Consider the following 15,925-nt stretch of genomic DNA (forward strand, 5'->3'; position numbering starts at 1 on the left):
CTACTACAAAGACACATGCACACGTATGTTTATTGCGGCACTATTCACAATAGCAAAGACTTGGAATCAACCCAAATGTCCATCAGTGACAGACTGGATTAAGAAAATGTGGCACATATACACCATGGAATACTATGCAGCCATAAAAAAGGATGAGTTTGCGTCCTTTGTAGGGACATGGATGCAGCTGGAAACCATCATTCTTAGCAAACTATCACAAGAAGAGAAAACCAAACACCGCATGTTCTCACTCATAGGTGGGAACTGAACAATGAGTTCACTTGGACTCGGGAAGGGTAACATCACACACTGGGGCCTATCATGGGGAGGGGGGAGGGGGGAGGGATTGCACTGGAGAGTTATACCTGACATAAATGATGAATTGATGGGTGCTCACGAGTTGATGGGTGCAGCACACCAACATGGCACAAGTATACATATGTAACAAACCTGCACGTTATGCACATGTACCCTAGAACTTAAAGTATAATAAAAAATATATATATATATATATATAGTAGGCTGAGCACGGTGGCTCACACCTGTAATCCCAGCACTTCGGGAGGCCAAGGTGGGAGGATCACCTGACGTCAGAAGTTCGAGACCAGCCTGGCTAACATGGTGAAACCCCATCTCTACTAAAAATACAAAAAAAGTTAGCCAGGCGAGGTGGCAGGCACCTGTAATCCCAGCTACTTGGGAGGCTGAGGCAGGAGAGTCTGTTGAACCTGGGAGGCAGAGGTTGCAGTGAGCCAAGACTGTGCCATTACACTACAGCCTGGGCAACAGACCAAAACTGTGTCTTAAAAAAAAAAAAAAGTTAATATAAGAAATAATTAAAAACAATGAACTATTCCTCCAATTCAAGAAGTTAAAGTTAATAAACCTAAGAAATTAGTGCAACAGAAATAAAAACAAAAGCTTAAATTAATACATTGGAAAATAGAAATAAGTGGGGTTGATAAATTGATGCACGAAATATTTTATTTTAGGAAAAAATAAACCTAATTAGAAATTCAAGTAAAAAATCATGGCATTAAGGATGTGAAAGAAGGTTGGGTGTAGTGGCACATACCTGTAATCTCAGCACTTTGGGAGGCACAGATGGGAGGATCACCTGAGGCCATGAGTTCAAGACCAGCTTGGCCAACACAATGATACCCCATCCCTAAACAAGAAAAAAAAAATGTACAAGAGAAAATCATTGCTAATATAGAGGAAAGGCAAAGAACCACAAGAGAATTCTCCCCAAAGTTCAATGCTAATAAATTTGAGTGAAGGATTCAATAAAAATGTTTCCTGACATGTACTTAAAAAAAGAGATAAAACTAAGAGAAACAACCAAAGAAGAAACAGAAGGACCAAAGAACCACATTCTCCAAAGTGCCAGGATTCCCTCTTTCACAGACAGCTCTTTCAAACCTCCAAGGAACAGAGTCTAGAGAGAAAAGAAAATCTTCCCATGTCTTTTTAATAAGAGTAGAATGAAGGCCAGGCGTGGTGGCTCACGCCTGTAATCCTAGCACTTTGGGAGGCCAAGGCGGATGGATCACCTGAGGTCAGGAGCTTGAGACCAGCCTGGCCAACACAGTGAAACCCAGTCTCTACTAAAAATACAAAAATTAGCCGAGCGTGGTCACAGGCGCCTATAATCCCAGCTACTTGGGAGGCTGAGGCAGGAGAATCGCTTGAACCCAGGAGGCAGAAGCTGCAGTGAGCCGAGATCGCACCACTGCACTCCAGCCTGGGGAAAAAAAAAAATGGAATGACAGTCATTCCAGAACCTAACAAGATAAAACACATATCCGCAAACAGTCCCAGTCACCATCTATTTATGAGTAGTGATTCAAAAATTACAAATACTGTCAAATAAATCTCAATAGTTCACCAGCTGAGGCAAAGGCTCTTGCTGAGTGGGAGTCCTTGCTGGCCACCCAGCATCGCAGTCCCAGGGCTCTCCCTCACCACTCTGGCTACCTTCAGGTATTTTCCAATCAACCCCTTGCATCTGCTTCTCCAAGGACTCAAATTCATATTTCAGTAAAATAGTTGAATACAAATAAATTTTTTTAAAAATAGCCAATTAGAAATCATTCGCAAAATGTTTTGAGCGCCCCAGGACACTCAAGTAAGAGGTATTATGTATGGTAGGAGCAAGGAACACAAAAATTAGCAAACTATGCACATGTCCTGGTCCTCATAGGGAGTAAAGTCTATTGGAAGAGACTGATTTTAAATAGCCTGGAAAATAAATGGGCAATTACAATATTGTTGCAGTCTTGCTGTCTGAGGTATTACCTGGAGTTCTTGTCTCACGACCAAGAAAATTACGGAGTGTGGACACCAAGGGTGAGGTTGGAGAGAAAGTTATTAAGCGGAAGAGGAAAGCTCTCCACTGTGGAGAGGGGACCCAGAAGAGGATTGCCATTTTTTCAGTTGAATACAAAAGCTTTTATAAGAAGCTTCCCTGCCTGTGTAACTTCCCTTATCTGTGTAGCTACTTGTGTAACTGCCCTTATCTGTGTAGCTGTGGGCATGTCTCAGGCAAGCCTCCCTTCTGTGCAAGTTCCCACAGAGCCCACTGTGGACATGTCTGTGGAAGTGTGAGGAAATGATTTCCCAGGAGCCTGCTCATTACACAAAGAACAAAGGCATTTCTACATTGGGCCTTGCTCCCTTCTCTGTGCAGCTACAGCTTGATTTTTCAGGCTGTTTCTCTGTTTAAAAGAATTCTACAGGCCGGGCACAGTGGCTCTCACCTGTAATCCCAGCACTTTGGGAGGCCGAGGCAGGTGGATTACCTGAGGTCAGGAGGTCGAGACCAGCCTGGCCAACATGGTAAAACCCCGTCTTTACGAAAAATACAAAAATGAGCCGGGCATGGTGGCAGATGCCTGTAATCCCAGCTATTCAGGAGACTGAGGCAGGACAATCGCTTGAACCTGGGAGGCAGAGGTTGCAGTGAGCCAGGATCGCACCACTGCACTCCAACCTGGATGACAGAGCTAGACTCTGTTTCCAAAAAACAAACAAAAAATAGAATTCTACGGAGGACTTGCCTTAACTGTCTGCTTAACTGTTTTTTTTGTTTGTTTGTTTGTGTTTTTTTCCATTCTCCTCTCTCACTACAGTGATATGAAGGAAAAGCTCAAGGTGCCACAAGAGCTCACAGCAGGGAGGCCAGACGGGTTCCGGGAGAGATGTCAGGAGTTTAATTTCAAACATGCTGGGTTTAAGATGCTTTTGAGACATCCAGGTGAAAATGCTGGGGAGGTGATCAGGTGGATGAATCTGGAGTGGGAAGCAAGGCCTTGTCTAGAGATAGAAGCTTGGGATTCATGAGTAAGTCACTGGTAACTAAAGTAATAAAATGGATGATATCATCTCAGTGGAGAGTGAAATAAGAAACTATAAGATTCTAAAATTGAGCAATAAGAAATCCACAACAAAAGAAAGAGTAGAGGAAAAGTCACAAAGAGATGGGGAAGCAGCAGCCACAGAGGTCGGAGGAAACCCACAGAGTGCAAGCGAGGGAGCCACCAGAAGGGAACACGGGATGCTGGAGGGAGAGCACGGCCAGCAGTCCCTAACGCGGGTCAAAGGTCAGATGAGATGAGGGATTAAAATGACCTTTGAACCTAGAGACACAGAGGTCACAGGAGACCTTACCAAGAATGATTTTGGTGGAGTAGAGATGGCTACAGCCAGTTTGGAGGAGGTGAAGGAATGAGTGGAAGGCAGGAAATGAAGTGGAAAGAGAACCCTTTTAAGGAGTTTAGCTGGAAAGAAGAGAAAAGCAATAGTGAACAAGGTTGATTTTACAGCTTGGAAGCTGTGGAACCTGAAGCACATTAAATGCTGATTGGAAGCATTCAGCATCAAGGGATAGATAGAAATCACAGAAGGGCTACCATTATAAACCCAAAAAACTCAAGAAACTCAAATGAGAAAGTATTAGGAATGCATTCAGTAAGCTAGTTGTTTAAAAATCAATATAAGAAAAAATCCATTCCAAATAGTTATCTGTATTTAGATATCTGTATTTAGGTAACTATTTGGAATGGATTTTAATATTGATTTTTAAACAACCAGCTTACTGAATATATTATTATCTGTATTTAGATAACTATTTAGAATGTTAAAATAGAAGTTATAATGAAAGAAAATAATCCATTCCTAATAACAACAAAATGCCATAAGATGCCTAGGAATAAACATAACAAGACACACAGGATCTATCTGAAGAAAACAATAAAATCCCAGCAAGGGCCATAGGAGGAAAGATTGAACAAAGAGAGAGACAAACCTTGTTCTTGGATACGTAGACAACGCTGTAAGAAAAAAGGCCATTTTTCCTCTATTAGCCAATACACTGAAAACATTAACAATTAAAATGTTAATAGGATTTGGGCGGAATGTTACTAAGTGTTCTGAAAAAGAGCAATGAAGTAGGTTTTGAACAGCCAGTTTAAAAGAATGTGTATAAATCTCATTAGAGTAATAGAAAGAACTCGTCACTGACAAAAGCAGACAGATCAATGGAGGAAAATAGCGAGCTAGAAATAGGCCAATTGTGGGAACATAAGCAAACAGGCATTTCTAACCTGTGAGTGAAAAATGGATTTTCAATACATCGTGTTGGAACAGCCAGCTTGCCACTGGCGGAATTGTACAGCTGTTTCCAGCACTGGACCTCACGCCTCAATAGACGCCCATGGCTTGAAGAGGGCACGGCAGGAATATCTGGGTCAGAGTCTGGGTTGCATTCACTTTGCGAAATGTGAGTAAGTTGGACATTTATAATGTGGCCACTTCCACGTGTCTATTATACTTCAATTAAAAGTGTACACTCCTGCCTTGCCCTCTCAAAAAAGAAAATGCCATAGAAGGCCTGGAAGAAAAGAGGTGTGTGTTTTTATAATCCTAAATGCAGACTCCAGAAATATAGAGAAGAAATACTGATACATTGGAATGTCTATGCACCCCGCACAGAAAAAGAAGAACATGAACAAGAATGAAAGACAAATAAAAAAACTCTGCAACGTAATTGCCAAATGCAGAATATTTGTAATATGCCAGAAAAATTGCTAAAAATCCTTTATAGACACACCCACCCACACACACATTTATATACATACACATTTATCAGAGGCTCTTACAGATTCATGTTTTAAAGACTGAATTGAAAAATGGGCAAGTACCTGAGTGCGCAAGCTAAGAAAAAGATAAATTGCCCAATTACAATATGAATAAGAACATTCAGTACCATTCCTAATAAAAGAAACACTAATTACAATAATCAAGAGGTATCATTTATTGCCAGTGAGATTGGCAAAGATGAAAGAGTAACATCTGTGGCAGATACGTGAAGCAACAAGGCTCTCAGGCCCTGGTACAAGCTCGTCCAAGAGGACTTGAGCACAGTGTACCAAAATGAAAGCAAGCAGACCCCTTCACCTACCGATCCAATTTCTAGGGATTCACCCTAAGGAGATAATTGCATAATTGGATAAAAATGTAAGCACAGCTGGGCCTGATGGCTCACGCCTGTAATCCCAGCACTTTGGGAGCCAAAGTGGGAGGACTGCTTGAGCCCAGGAGTTCAAGCCCAGCCTCCAACCTGGGCAACATGGCAAGACACCATTTCTACCAAAAAAAAAAAAAAAAAAAAATAGCAGGGTGTGGGTGGTTGAGCACCTGTAGTCCCAGCTATTCAGGAGGCTGAGATAGGGGGATCACGTGAGCCCAGGAAGTCGAGGTGGCATGGCAATAAGCTGTGATTGCACCACTGCCTGCCAGCCTGGGCAACAGAGTGAGACCCTGTCTCAAAAAAAAAAAAAAAAAAAGGCAAGCACAAGGGTGCCCATTACTGTTTTTTGTGTTTTTGTTTGTGTTTTGGGGGGGGGGGGGTTGTGGGGAGGGGGATAGAGTCGCGTTCTATTGCCCAGGATAGAATACAGTGGCATGATCTCAGCTCACTGCAACCTCCACCTCCCAGTTTCAAGCGATTCTCCTGCTTCAGCCTCCAGAGTAACTGGGATTACAGGCACCCACCACCATACTCAGGTAATTTTTGTTTGTTTAGTAGAGTCAGGGTTTTGCCATGTTGGCCAGGCTGGTCTCGAACTCCTGACCACAAATGATCTGCCTGCCTCGGCCTCCCACAATGCTGGGATTACAGGTGTGAGTCACCATGCCTAGCTTTATTATTGTGGTTTATATTAAAACTTTTCTGAAATAGTCAAGATATTCAATAATACAGAACTAACTGAAAAGTAACTTTTGGGATATACATACAATGAAATATTTTTCAGTTTAATGGTTATTTTTTATATTTATGGACATGAAAAATGTCTACAACATATGAACAAAATATCTTTTTCTTCCCTTTCCTTTCCTTCCTTCCTTTTCTTTACTTTCTCCCCTCCCTCTCCTCTGTCCATACATAAAAAAAGAGAGAGAGAGAGAGCAACAGAGCAGGCTATAAAAAGTACTATGATATTTGGGTGAAATTTATACTCTTTTTTTTCATTTGAACCTACATCACTAACAATGTATATGCATATTTATACACACACATAGGAAAATATACTTTAAAAGCCTCATTAAAATATTTATCTTTGTTATCATTAAATGGTGAGATATTAGTAAAGTTTCAAGTCTACTTTGTAGGTTTTTATGTTTTCAGGATGGAAGAAAAAAAGATGGTTTCACCATGTTGGCCAGGCTGGTCTCGACTTCCTGACCTCAGATGATCAACCAGCCTCGGCCTCCCAAAGTGCTGGGATTACAGGCATAAGCCACCACAACCGGCCAGAAATGTAAATTTTTTAAGCAGTCAGGTTTACCATCTTTTCCTATATCTTTATAGTGTAACAGAAAGGGTTTTCCAAAATTCTGAAATCTCCTCTTTCATGGCAATAATACATGGCAATGTGAACTGAGAGTTGTCTTATAAGATTGCTCTACCCTTTCCCTCCTCCAATTTACTCTCTGCAAGCAACTAGAGTGATCTTTTCATTACCTTTTTATTTTTTTGAGACAGAGTCTTACTCTGTCAGCCAGGCTGGAGTGCAGCAGCACGATCCTGGCTCACTGCAACTTCCGTCTCCAGGGTTCCAGCAATTCTCCTGCCTCAGCCTCCCAAGTAGCTGGGACTATAGACGCATGCCACCACGCCTAGCTAATTTTTGTATTTTTAGTAGAGATGGGGTTTCACCATGTTGGCCAGACTGGTCTTGAACTCCTGACTTCAGGTGATCCGCCCACCTCGCCCTCCCAAAGTGCTGGGATTACAGGCGTGAACCACCACGACAGGCCAGAGTGATCTTTTTAAAAAACAAAACTGATCGTATCCCTCATTTGCTTAAAACCCTTAAAATTTTCCCCACTGCTCCTAAGGTAAAAATCTAAAGTCCTTAATATGCCTGGAAGGTACATTCTGTCCCTGCATTTCTCTCCATTTGGCTCGCCAAGGCTATTTTCTATTCTTAGAACACATTGATGTCCATCCCACCTGGAGTTCCTCAAACCAACAGTCGTTCTACTCGAAATGCATTTCCCTTTACACAGCAGCCAGCTTCTCACACTTCAGATCTCAGCTCCAATATCACCTTCCCAGAGAGGACTGCCTAAAAAAGCCTGTCACCCCTTTTACTCATTACCACATTACCTCCAAAGCCTAATCACAATCTGGAATTATTTTACATTAATTGCTTATTGATAAAGTACCCAACTTGAACGTAAGTCTCTTGAGGGCAGGAACCTTGTGGTGGTGTGCTGTCAAATGTTCAACAGGTTCTCAAAAAACCCAAGGCCCTGACTTACATCATTTGTCCATTTCCACAGTGTACACACTACCACCATAACTAATTTCAAACAATGTGACATTAACCAGTTTGCAATTTTTCCTGAAAATTTAACCATCGGCTTTCAAAAGCCAGCCCAGGCCAGCTCTGGCACACCACTGGCACCTCATCTGACTTACTGATTACTGCAAATAAATAGAACTCAACAATGGAAGGCACAGAGGTCAAGTTCAATAAATGCGTTGAACATTCAGTTGGGATGAAATAATTCTTGATTCTATGCTAACAAATAGACTGTAGCTAATTGAGTCTCTTTTGGTGCTCTAAGTGCCAAACTACATAAGAAGCCCTCGGCCAGGCGAGGTGGCTCATACCTGTAATCCCAGCACTTTGGGAGGCCGAAGTGGGTGGATCACGAGGTCAGGAGATCGAGACCATCCTGGCTAACACAGTGAAACCCTGTCTCTACTAAAAATACAAAAAGTTAGCCAGGCGTGGTGGTGGGCGCCTGTAGTCCCAGCCACTCGAGAGGCTGAGGCAGGAGAATGGCGTAAACCCAGGAAGCAGAGCTTGCAGTGAGCCAAGATCACGCCACTGCACTCCAGCCTGAGTGACAGAGTGAGATTCTATCTTAAAAAAAAAAAAAAAAAGTCCTCTAAAACTTGTAGAGAATTATTCCAGAAAGAACTTGTTGAACAGTCACCAAAATAGGACTCTGAATTAAGGAATTCTCCTTTCTCCTAACAGAGTCTCTGTTTGTCTACTTTGCTTTCTTCTGAAACCTGAAAGGCTGAATGATTTCAGCTAGAAAAAACAGAGAAGACAAGCAAATATATCGGAGTTTGTAGGAGGCTAGAAAAAAGCTAGTTCTGCTGAATTTTGGCAGCACTTCAATTTTTTTTATTTTTTTATTTTTTGAGAGACAGAGTCTCACTCTGTCGCCCAGGCTGGAGTGCAATGGCGCGATCTCAGCTCACTGCAACCTCCGCCTCCTGGGTTCAAGTGATTCTCCCACCTCAGCCTCCTGAGTAGCTGGGATTGCAGGCGTGTGCCACCATACCCGGCTAATTGTTGTATTTTTAGTAGACATGGGGTTTCACCATATTGGCCAGGCTGGTCTTGAACTCCTGACCTCAAGTGATCCACTCACCTCAGCCTCCCAAAGTGTTAGGATTACAGGCCTGGGTCACCACACCCGGCTGGCATTTGAACTTCGAAGGGGTGATAAGGTTGAAGGGATGAGGCTGGAGAGTTGGGGATGACAGCTATGCGACTGACAACAACGGAAGTGAGTCAGGCAAAGAGGCTGCTTAAAAGTTTTGCTAGAGTCACAAATGGGGTTTTCCACTGACATCTCTTTGAGGAGCTTTTATAGAGACTTTAAATGCTTTTCAATGCCTTTTTTGGATGTTGACCCATCTCATTTGATGAAAACACCATGTGAAGTCTGGCCACAAGGGAGAGGTCTTGGTTGCATTACCCAAATCACAGCCACACACCGTGGGGCTGTAAGGGCCTGTGCTGCAAGCCTCGGGTAAAGCCCAAAGCCATGGATGTGCTGAAAGGACGTTAACCATCCGCAGTAGGTTCCAGCAGTTCACACATCACTGAACCAAGGGATGCCTGGTGTTAGGCACTGGGTGCTTTTGTCCCTCCAAAATTCTTAGGTGGAATCCTCAATATGATGGTATCACATTTGGATGTGGGACCTTTGGGGATGATCAGGTCATGACGGTGGAGCACTCATGAATGAAATTAGCGTTCTTAAAAAAAGAGATCACAAGGCTGGGCACAGTGACTCACGCCTGTAATCCCAGCACTTTGGGAGGCCAAGATGGGCGGATCACAGGGTCAGGAGATCAAGACCATCCTGGCTAACACGGTAAAACTCCGTCTCTACTACAAATACAAAAAATTAGCCAGGCATGGTGGCGGGTGCCTTCTGTAGTCCCAGCTACTTGGAAGGCTGAGGCAGGAGAATGGCCTGAACCCGGAGGTGGAGCTTGCAGTGAGCCAAGATCATGCCACTGCACTCCATCCAGCCTGGGTGACGAGAAGGTCTCTGCCCCCAAAAAAAAAAAAAAAAAAAGAAGAAGTTTGAGACTAGCCTAGCCAACACAGTAAAATCCCATCTCTACTAAAAACACAAAAATTAGTCAGGCATGGTGGCAGGTGCCTGTAGCCCCAGCTACTCGGAGGGCTGAGGCAGGAGAACTGCTTGAACCTGGGAGGCGGAGGTTGCAGTGAGCTGAGATCACGCCACTGCACTCCAGTCCGGGGGACAGAGCAGGACTCTGTCTGCAGGAGGAAAAAAACGAGATCACAGATGTACCACCCAGTTTAAGAAAGGGAAAATTTTTTTAAACAAAATAAAAATAAAAGAGACCAGAAAAAACTCTTTCCCCTCTTTCTGGATGGGAGGACACAAGAAGGTAGCTGTCTCCAAGCCGAGAAGAGAGCCCTCACTAGAACCCAAACATATGGGTGCCCGATCTTGAGCTTCAAGCCTCCAGAACTATGAGGAATATGTTTCTGTTTTTCTAAGCCACCCAGTCTGTGGTACATGCTATAGCAGCCTGAACTAAGACACCCAGCTAGGGCTACAGTGACTGATCTCCTGAAGTTCCTCAGAATAAGTGGGAAGGCAGTCCCTGACCTATTGGCAGAGGCCTCGCACTGGTCCCTTCTGTATTTCAGTGAATCTTTAATACTTTTTTTTTTTTTTTTGAGATGGAGTTTCACTCTTGTTGCCCAGGCTGGAGTGCAATGGCGTGATCTCCACTCACCTCAACCTCCGCCTCCCCAGGTTCAAGGTTCAAGTGATTCTCCTGCCTCAGGCTCCCGAGTAGCTGGGATTACAGGCACGTGCCACCAAACCCGGTTAATTTTATATTTTTAGTAGAGACGGGGTTTCTCCATGTTGGTCAGGATGGTCTCGAACTGCTGACCTCAGGTGATCCATCCGGCTCAGCCGCCCAAAGTGCTGGGATTACAAGGTGTGAGCCACCACACCTGGCCCTGAATCTTTAATACTTTTGTAGCAAAATTTTCCTTTATTGTTTTCTTGGACTGCATACTCATGACTACCATTATTTTTTACTATCATTAGTTTCTAACAACTGAATATCTTAAAATGTTCCTATTTAAAGTTTCTGGGTGGGTGAATTATTATTAATTTGTTTATTTATGAAAGAGTCTTGCTCTGTTGTCCAGGCTAGAGTACAGTGGTGCAAACATAGCTCATCACAGCCTCGAACTCCCAGGCTCAACCAGTTCTCATGCCTCAGCCTCCTGAGTAGCTGGGACTATAGGTGCATGCCATCATGCCTGGCTGAAACACTCAATTAACTAATTTATTTATTTATTTTGAGACAGAGTCTCACTTTGTCATCCAGGCTGGAGTGCAGTGTCACAATCTTGGCTCAGCGCAACCTCCGTCTCCCAGGTTCAAGAGATTCTCATGCCTCAGTCTCCCAGCTAGCTGGGATTACAGGTGCCCGCCACCATGCCCAGCCTAATTCTTATATTTTTAGTAGAGACGGGATTTCACCATGTTGACCAGGCTGGTCTCGAACTCCTGGCCTCATGTGATCTGCCCACTTTGGCCTCCCAAAGTGCTGGGATTAAAGGTGTGAGTTATTGCGCCCACTCTGAAACATTCATTTTAAAAGAGACTTTTGTATTAACCTTATAGTCATTAGCATGTGTAAACATATTACTGATTAAAACGTAATCATTTTAGTTTAACTGGTTTAACAGCTTGTTTTAGGCAAAAAATAAAATAAAATAAATAAGAAGGGGGAGCAAGAAGGAAAAAAGAGAAAAAGTGGAAGAACAAGGAGAAGAATTAAGTGAAAGGAAGATCTCCCAGTCCTCCCTATGGATAGCAGTGCCTCCTAGAGGGTGGCCCGCCATCAGCTGCATCAGATTTGCTGGGGATACTTAAAAATATAAGTAACTGAGGCCAGGCTCAGTGGCTCACACCTGTAATCCCAGCACTTTGAAAGGCCAAGGTGGGAGGATCTTGAGCTCAGGAGTTCAAGGCCAGCCTGAGCAACACAGTGAGACCTCATCCCTACTAAAATTAAAAAAAAAAAAATTAGCCAGGCATGGTGGCACATGCCTGTATTCCCAGCTACTTGTGGGGCTGAGGTGGGAGGATTGCTTGAATCCAGGAAGTGGAGGCTGTATTGAGCCCTCAACTGTACCACTGTACTCCAGCCTGGGTGACAGAGTAAGACCTTATCTTTAAGCGGGGGAGGGGGGTGGAAGTAGGTAACTGATCCCCATCTACAGAATCAGCATCTGTGAGTGGAATCCAAGGATCTGTTATCAAGTTACCCTAGTAATTCTGAGAAGCACTAACGTTTGAGAACTACCCTTCAGGGAAGTGACTAATTAGCTCATGAAAGTGACACCAAACCCTACTGTCTACTTAGAGCAGCTCACCCCATCCTAAACCGAGGCAAATATCCTAGCAGCTGGCACAAAGCTTCCCAGATTCGAAACCCCCCCAATCTAAACCTGTTAAGGAAAGCAGAGCATCTCGATTGCACAGAGATTGATATAACAATACTTTCCAAAATTAAATGATTGAGAAGTATCCATTGGAATAGCATTTCACTTTGACCGTTATTGAGCATCATGATCATATGAGCTAACATTTACCGAATGCTTACTATATGTCAAATATTGGGTTAATTGCTTTACATTTATTCATCTCATTTCATCCTTAGAGCAAAACTCTATAGTGGGTGCTATTCTTTATCTCCACTTTAGAAATGAGGGTAACAGGCTGGGCGCAGTGGCTCACATCTGTAATCCCAGCACTTTGGGAGGCTGAGGCAGGTGGATCACCTGAGGTCAGGAGTTTGAGACCAGCCTGGCCAACGTGGCAAAATCCCATCTCTACTAAAAATACAAAAAAATTAGCCAAGAGTGGTGGTGGGTGCCTGTAATCCCAGCTACTCAGGAGGCTGAGACAGGACAATTGCTTGAACCCAGGAGGTGGAGGTTGCAGTGAGCCAAGATCATACCACTGCACTCCAGCCTGGGTGACAGCGAGAGCGAGAGCACAGAAGGAAGGAGAAAAGAAAGATGGGAAAAGAAAAGAAAAGAAAAATGAAAATAAATGAGGGGAGGGTAGCAGAGAAAGATAACTGAGAATTACAAGGAGTCGAGAATCCACGTGGGCTACAGGATGCTAAGCAGAGCAGGGCCTTATGGCCCCAGGAGACCTAGTTCCAGTTGGGTTCTTTCCTAACCCACAAACCCACCAACAGCGGCGTAGCCTCTGGGACAAATGCCCACAAATGCCCAGGGAAAATGTTCCAGGTGGTCGAGAACTCAATTCCTAATGAAAGCTTGGAAAATGAACTATGCCTCAGTTCAGCCATCCAGAAATAGGGTTAATGTTTTACTACTGGCAGGGTGCAGAGGCTCACACCTGTAATCCCAACACTTTGGAAGGACAAGGCAGGAAAATGGCCTAAACCCAGGAGTTGGAGACCAGCCTGAGCAACATAGTGAGACTCCATCTCTAAAAATAAATAAATAAATAGGTGTGGTGGTGCATGCCTGTAGTCCCAGCTACTGGGGAGGCTCAGGTAGGAGGATCTCTTGGGCCTGGGGGGATTGAGGCTGCAGTGAGCCATGACTGTGCCACTACACTCCAGCCTGGGCAACAAAGCGAGACCCTGTCTCTGGGGAAAAAAAACAAAGGACAACTTTTTTTCATCACTAGATTCTTTTCTGATAAACGACGAAGTAAGTACTAAGGAATTCTGAAAAGCAAAAGCACCAGACAAAAGGCATCCCAATTTTTCTTTAAGACAGGTAGGGATTAGCTTGGTTTCTCAGATGTTAAAAAAAAGAAAAAGTGAAAAAGACAGGTGGGGAAAACATTCCCAAGATAGTTTTTAAAAATTCGTGGTAGCAAAATCCTTGTGTTAAATGGTAGGAAATACACGTTAAAGTCTACTCAGCCCATCCCAACTCCCGTTCTCTGCAATTTCGCCTCTGCCAGCTGCGTTTATATGTAACCCAGACTGTGGGCCACAACTGAGTTAGCTCAAGCACGGACAACTGGCGAGACCTGGACCAGTGGGGGTCTCTGTCTTGGGATTCAGAGAGAACTAATCAGCGTCTTCCAGAGGCCAGAGCGAAGGGTGTGTGTCTGGGATTTGTGGAGCTGCCACATGCAGGGCCAAGCACAGCACCCTGGTTCTCAGAGAGGAGGAAAGCCTGCATGCTCAGGTGGAAATGAGTGACCACAGGCACCAGACAGAGAAAGAGGACAGAGCCTGGGCCCCTGTCAGTGCCCCTACTCCCAGACCGGGCTCGCACTCATTCCTGCCTTTTTTTGCTACAGCCAGGACATGTAGATTTCTGGGTTTTTTGGTTTTGTTTTTTGTTGAGATAGAGTCTCACTCTCGCCCAGCCTAGAGTGCAGTGACGCAACCTCGGCTCACTGAAATCTCTACCTCCCGGGTTCGAGTGATTCTTGTGCCTCAGCCTCCTGAGTAGCTGGGACTATAGGCAAGCACCACCACGCCCAGCTAATTTTTGTATTTTTAGTAGAGATAGGGTTTCACCATGTTGCCCAGGCTGGAACTCCTGACCTCAGGTGATCCACGCACCTTGGCCTCCAAAAGTGCTGAGATTACAGGCGTGAGCCACCACGTCCAGGCTGGATTTCTGTTTTTTGCAGCCAAAAAAAAAGGACTGACATGTGCAAAGCAGCAAGCTCCATAGCCCTCTGAGGAACCACAGCCCCAAGGGTCGCCATACCTGCCTCTGTTGTTTCTCCCGAAACCAGGCTCCATCCATGGCTCCAAGTCACCTTGGGATTTTATCCCAGCCTAAGCCTGGCTCACCTGTGCCCCAGTACCACCTCCCTGCACCTCAGCTGAACCTGCCCGCGCTCTCCGGCTCTGTTTTACAGCTGCCACCTGGACAACGGACCAGACAACCATTCCAACTCAGGGTTAGAGCCCACGGTCATTCAGCTGCCCAGGCTCCTCGTGTTGACCATGGTTCTCCATCTTTCCCCCATTTTAAAACGGAGCAAACCCTGAATGCAATGCAATGCATACTACTGACTGGACACCTGAAAGCCTGGTAGCAGATTTAGCCTCTTTCTACCTAAATCCACCAAACAGCAGGGAAACGGCACCTCCGGAAAACTCATGAAGTCCACAGAAATCCTCCGTTCTGCCCTTAATCTGAAGAGTCCTGGGGTTCCTCTTTCCCCACCCCTCTCGGACTCTCTCCCACTGCAGAGTCCTCAGCCCTACCTGGGATATAAATGGCGCCACCATTGCACCAATGCGACACAGGGAGCCGCTGGTTCCCATCCCCAAAGCACGCATAGCGGTGGGGTAGACCTGCAGGGAGAGGCACAGAAAGTACCAGTCAGATAATGTCCGTCCTTCCCCGAGCCCTCCTCTTCCCTTTCCTCTCCAGGTCAGGCTTTGGAATGCATCCAGTACCAAACACAGTTACAGAATACGGAGCAGAAGGTGTTCATTTTCTCAGGTACACAACTTTGAATTTTTGGGACAGTATCAGCAAAAAATAAAGACTTCAAAATTATCCTTTAAATGAGCAAATTCCAAAAATATGTTTCACTGAATATTCCAAATATAATTTTAGAAAGACAAGCTCTGGAATCAGACAGAAGAGTGCCACTTCAGAACTATAAATATATAAAAGTGATTCTACTGAATGGGAAGAAAATACTCCTCAAAGATCCGATGAAGTCTTCAATACAAATACAGCTAAGAGAATTAACCAGAGGGCCAGGTACTTGCCACACCATTCCCTGTGCTCTTATTTTTACTTCTTTCCTTTTTTAAAATTAGAGATGGGATCTTACTATGTTGGCCGCACTGGTCTTGAACATCTGGCCTCAGCAATCCTCCCACCTCAACCTCCCAAAGTGCTGGGATTAGAGGCATGAGCCACCGTACCTGGCCCCTGTGTTCTTGTTAAATTCCCTAGCCTCTTTGCTGTTGCAGAATCTTACAGCATTTTCCTTCCTTCCTTCCTTCCTTCCTTCCTTCCTTCCTTCCTTCCTTCCTTCCTTCCTTCCTTCCTTTCCTTCCTTCCTTTCTTCC

At 44.5% G+C, this 15,925-nt stretch overlaps 1 protein-coding gene across 1 annotated transcript in view; it reads right to left on the reverse strand.

The window, feature by feature from the left end:
* The window catches only part of SVOPL (SVOP like), a 106,765-nt gene that overhangs the window by 16,607 nt on the left and 74,233 nt on the right, over positions 1-15,925 (reverse strand). The window contains exon 14 of the mRNA XM_023190050.3: positions 15,104-15,193. Coding sequence (XP_023045818.2) covers positions 15,104-15,193 — 90 coding nt within the window. The remainder of the gene's footprint in view (positions 1-15,103; positions 15,194-15,925) is intronic.

This window comes from Piliocolobus tephrosceles, chromosome 8 (genome assembly GCF_002776525.5).
Source record: "Piliocolobus tephrosceles isolate RC106 chromosome 8, ASM277652v3, whole genome shotgun sequence".
NCBI lineage: Eukaryota > Metazoa > Chordata > Mammalia > Primates > Cercopithecidae > Piliocolobus > Piliocolobus tephrosceles.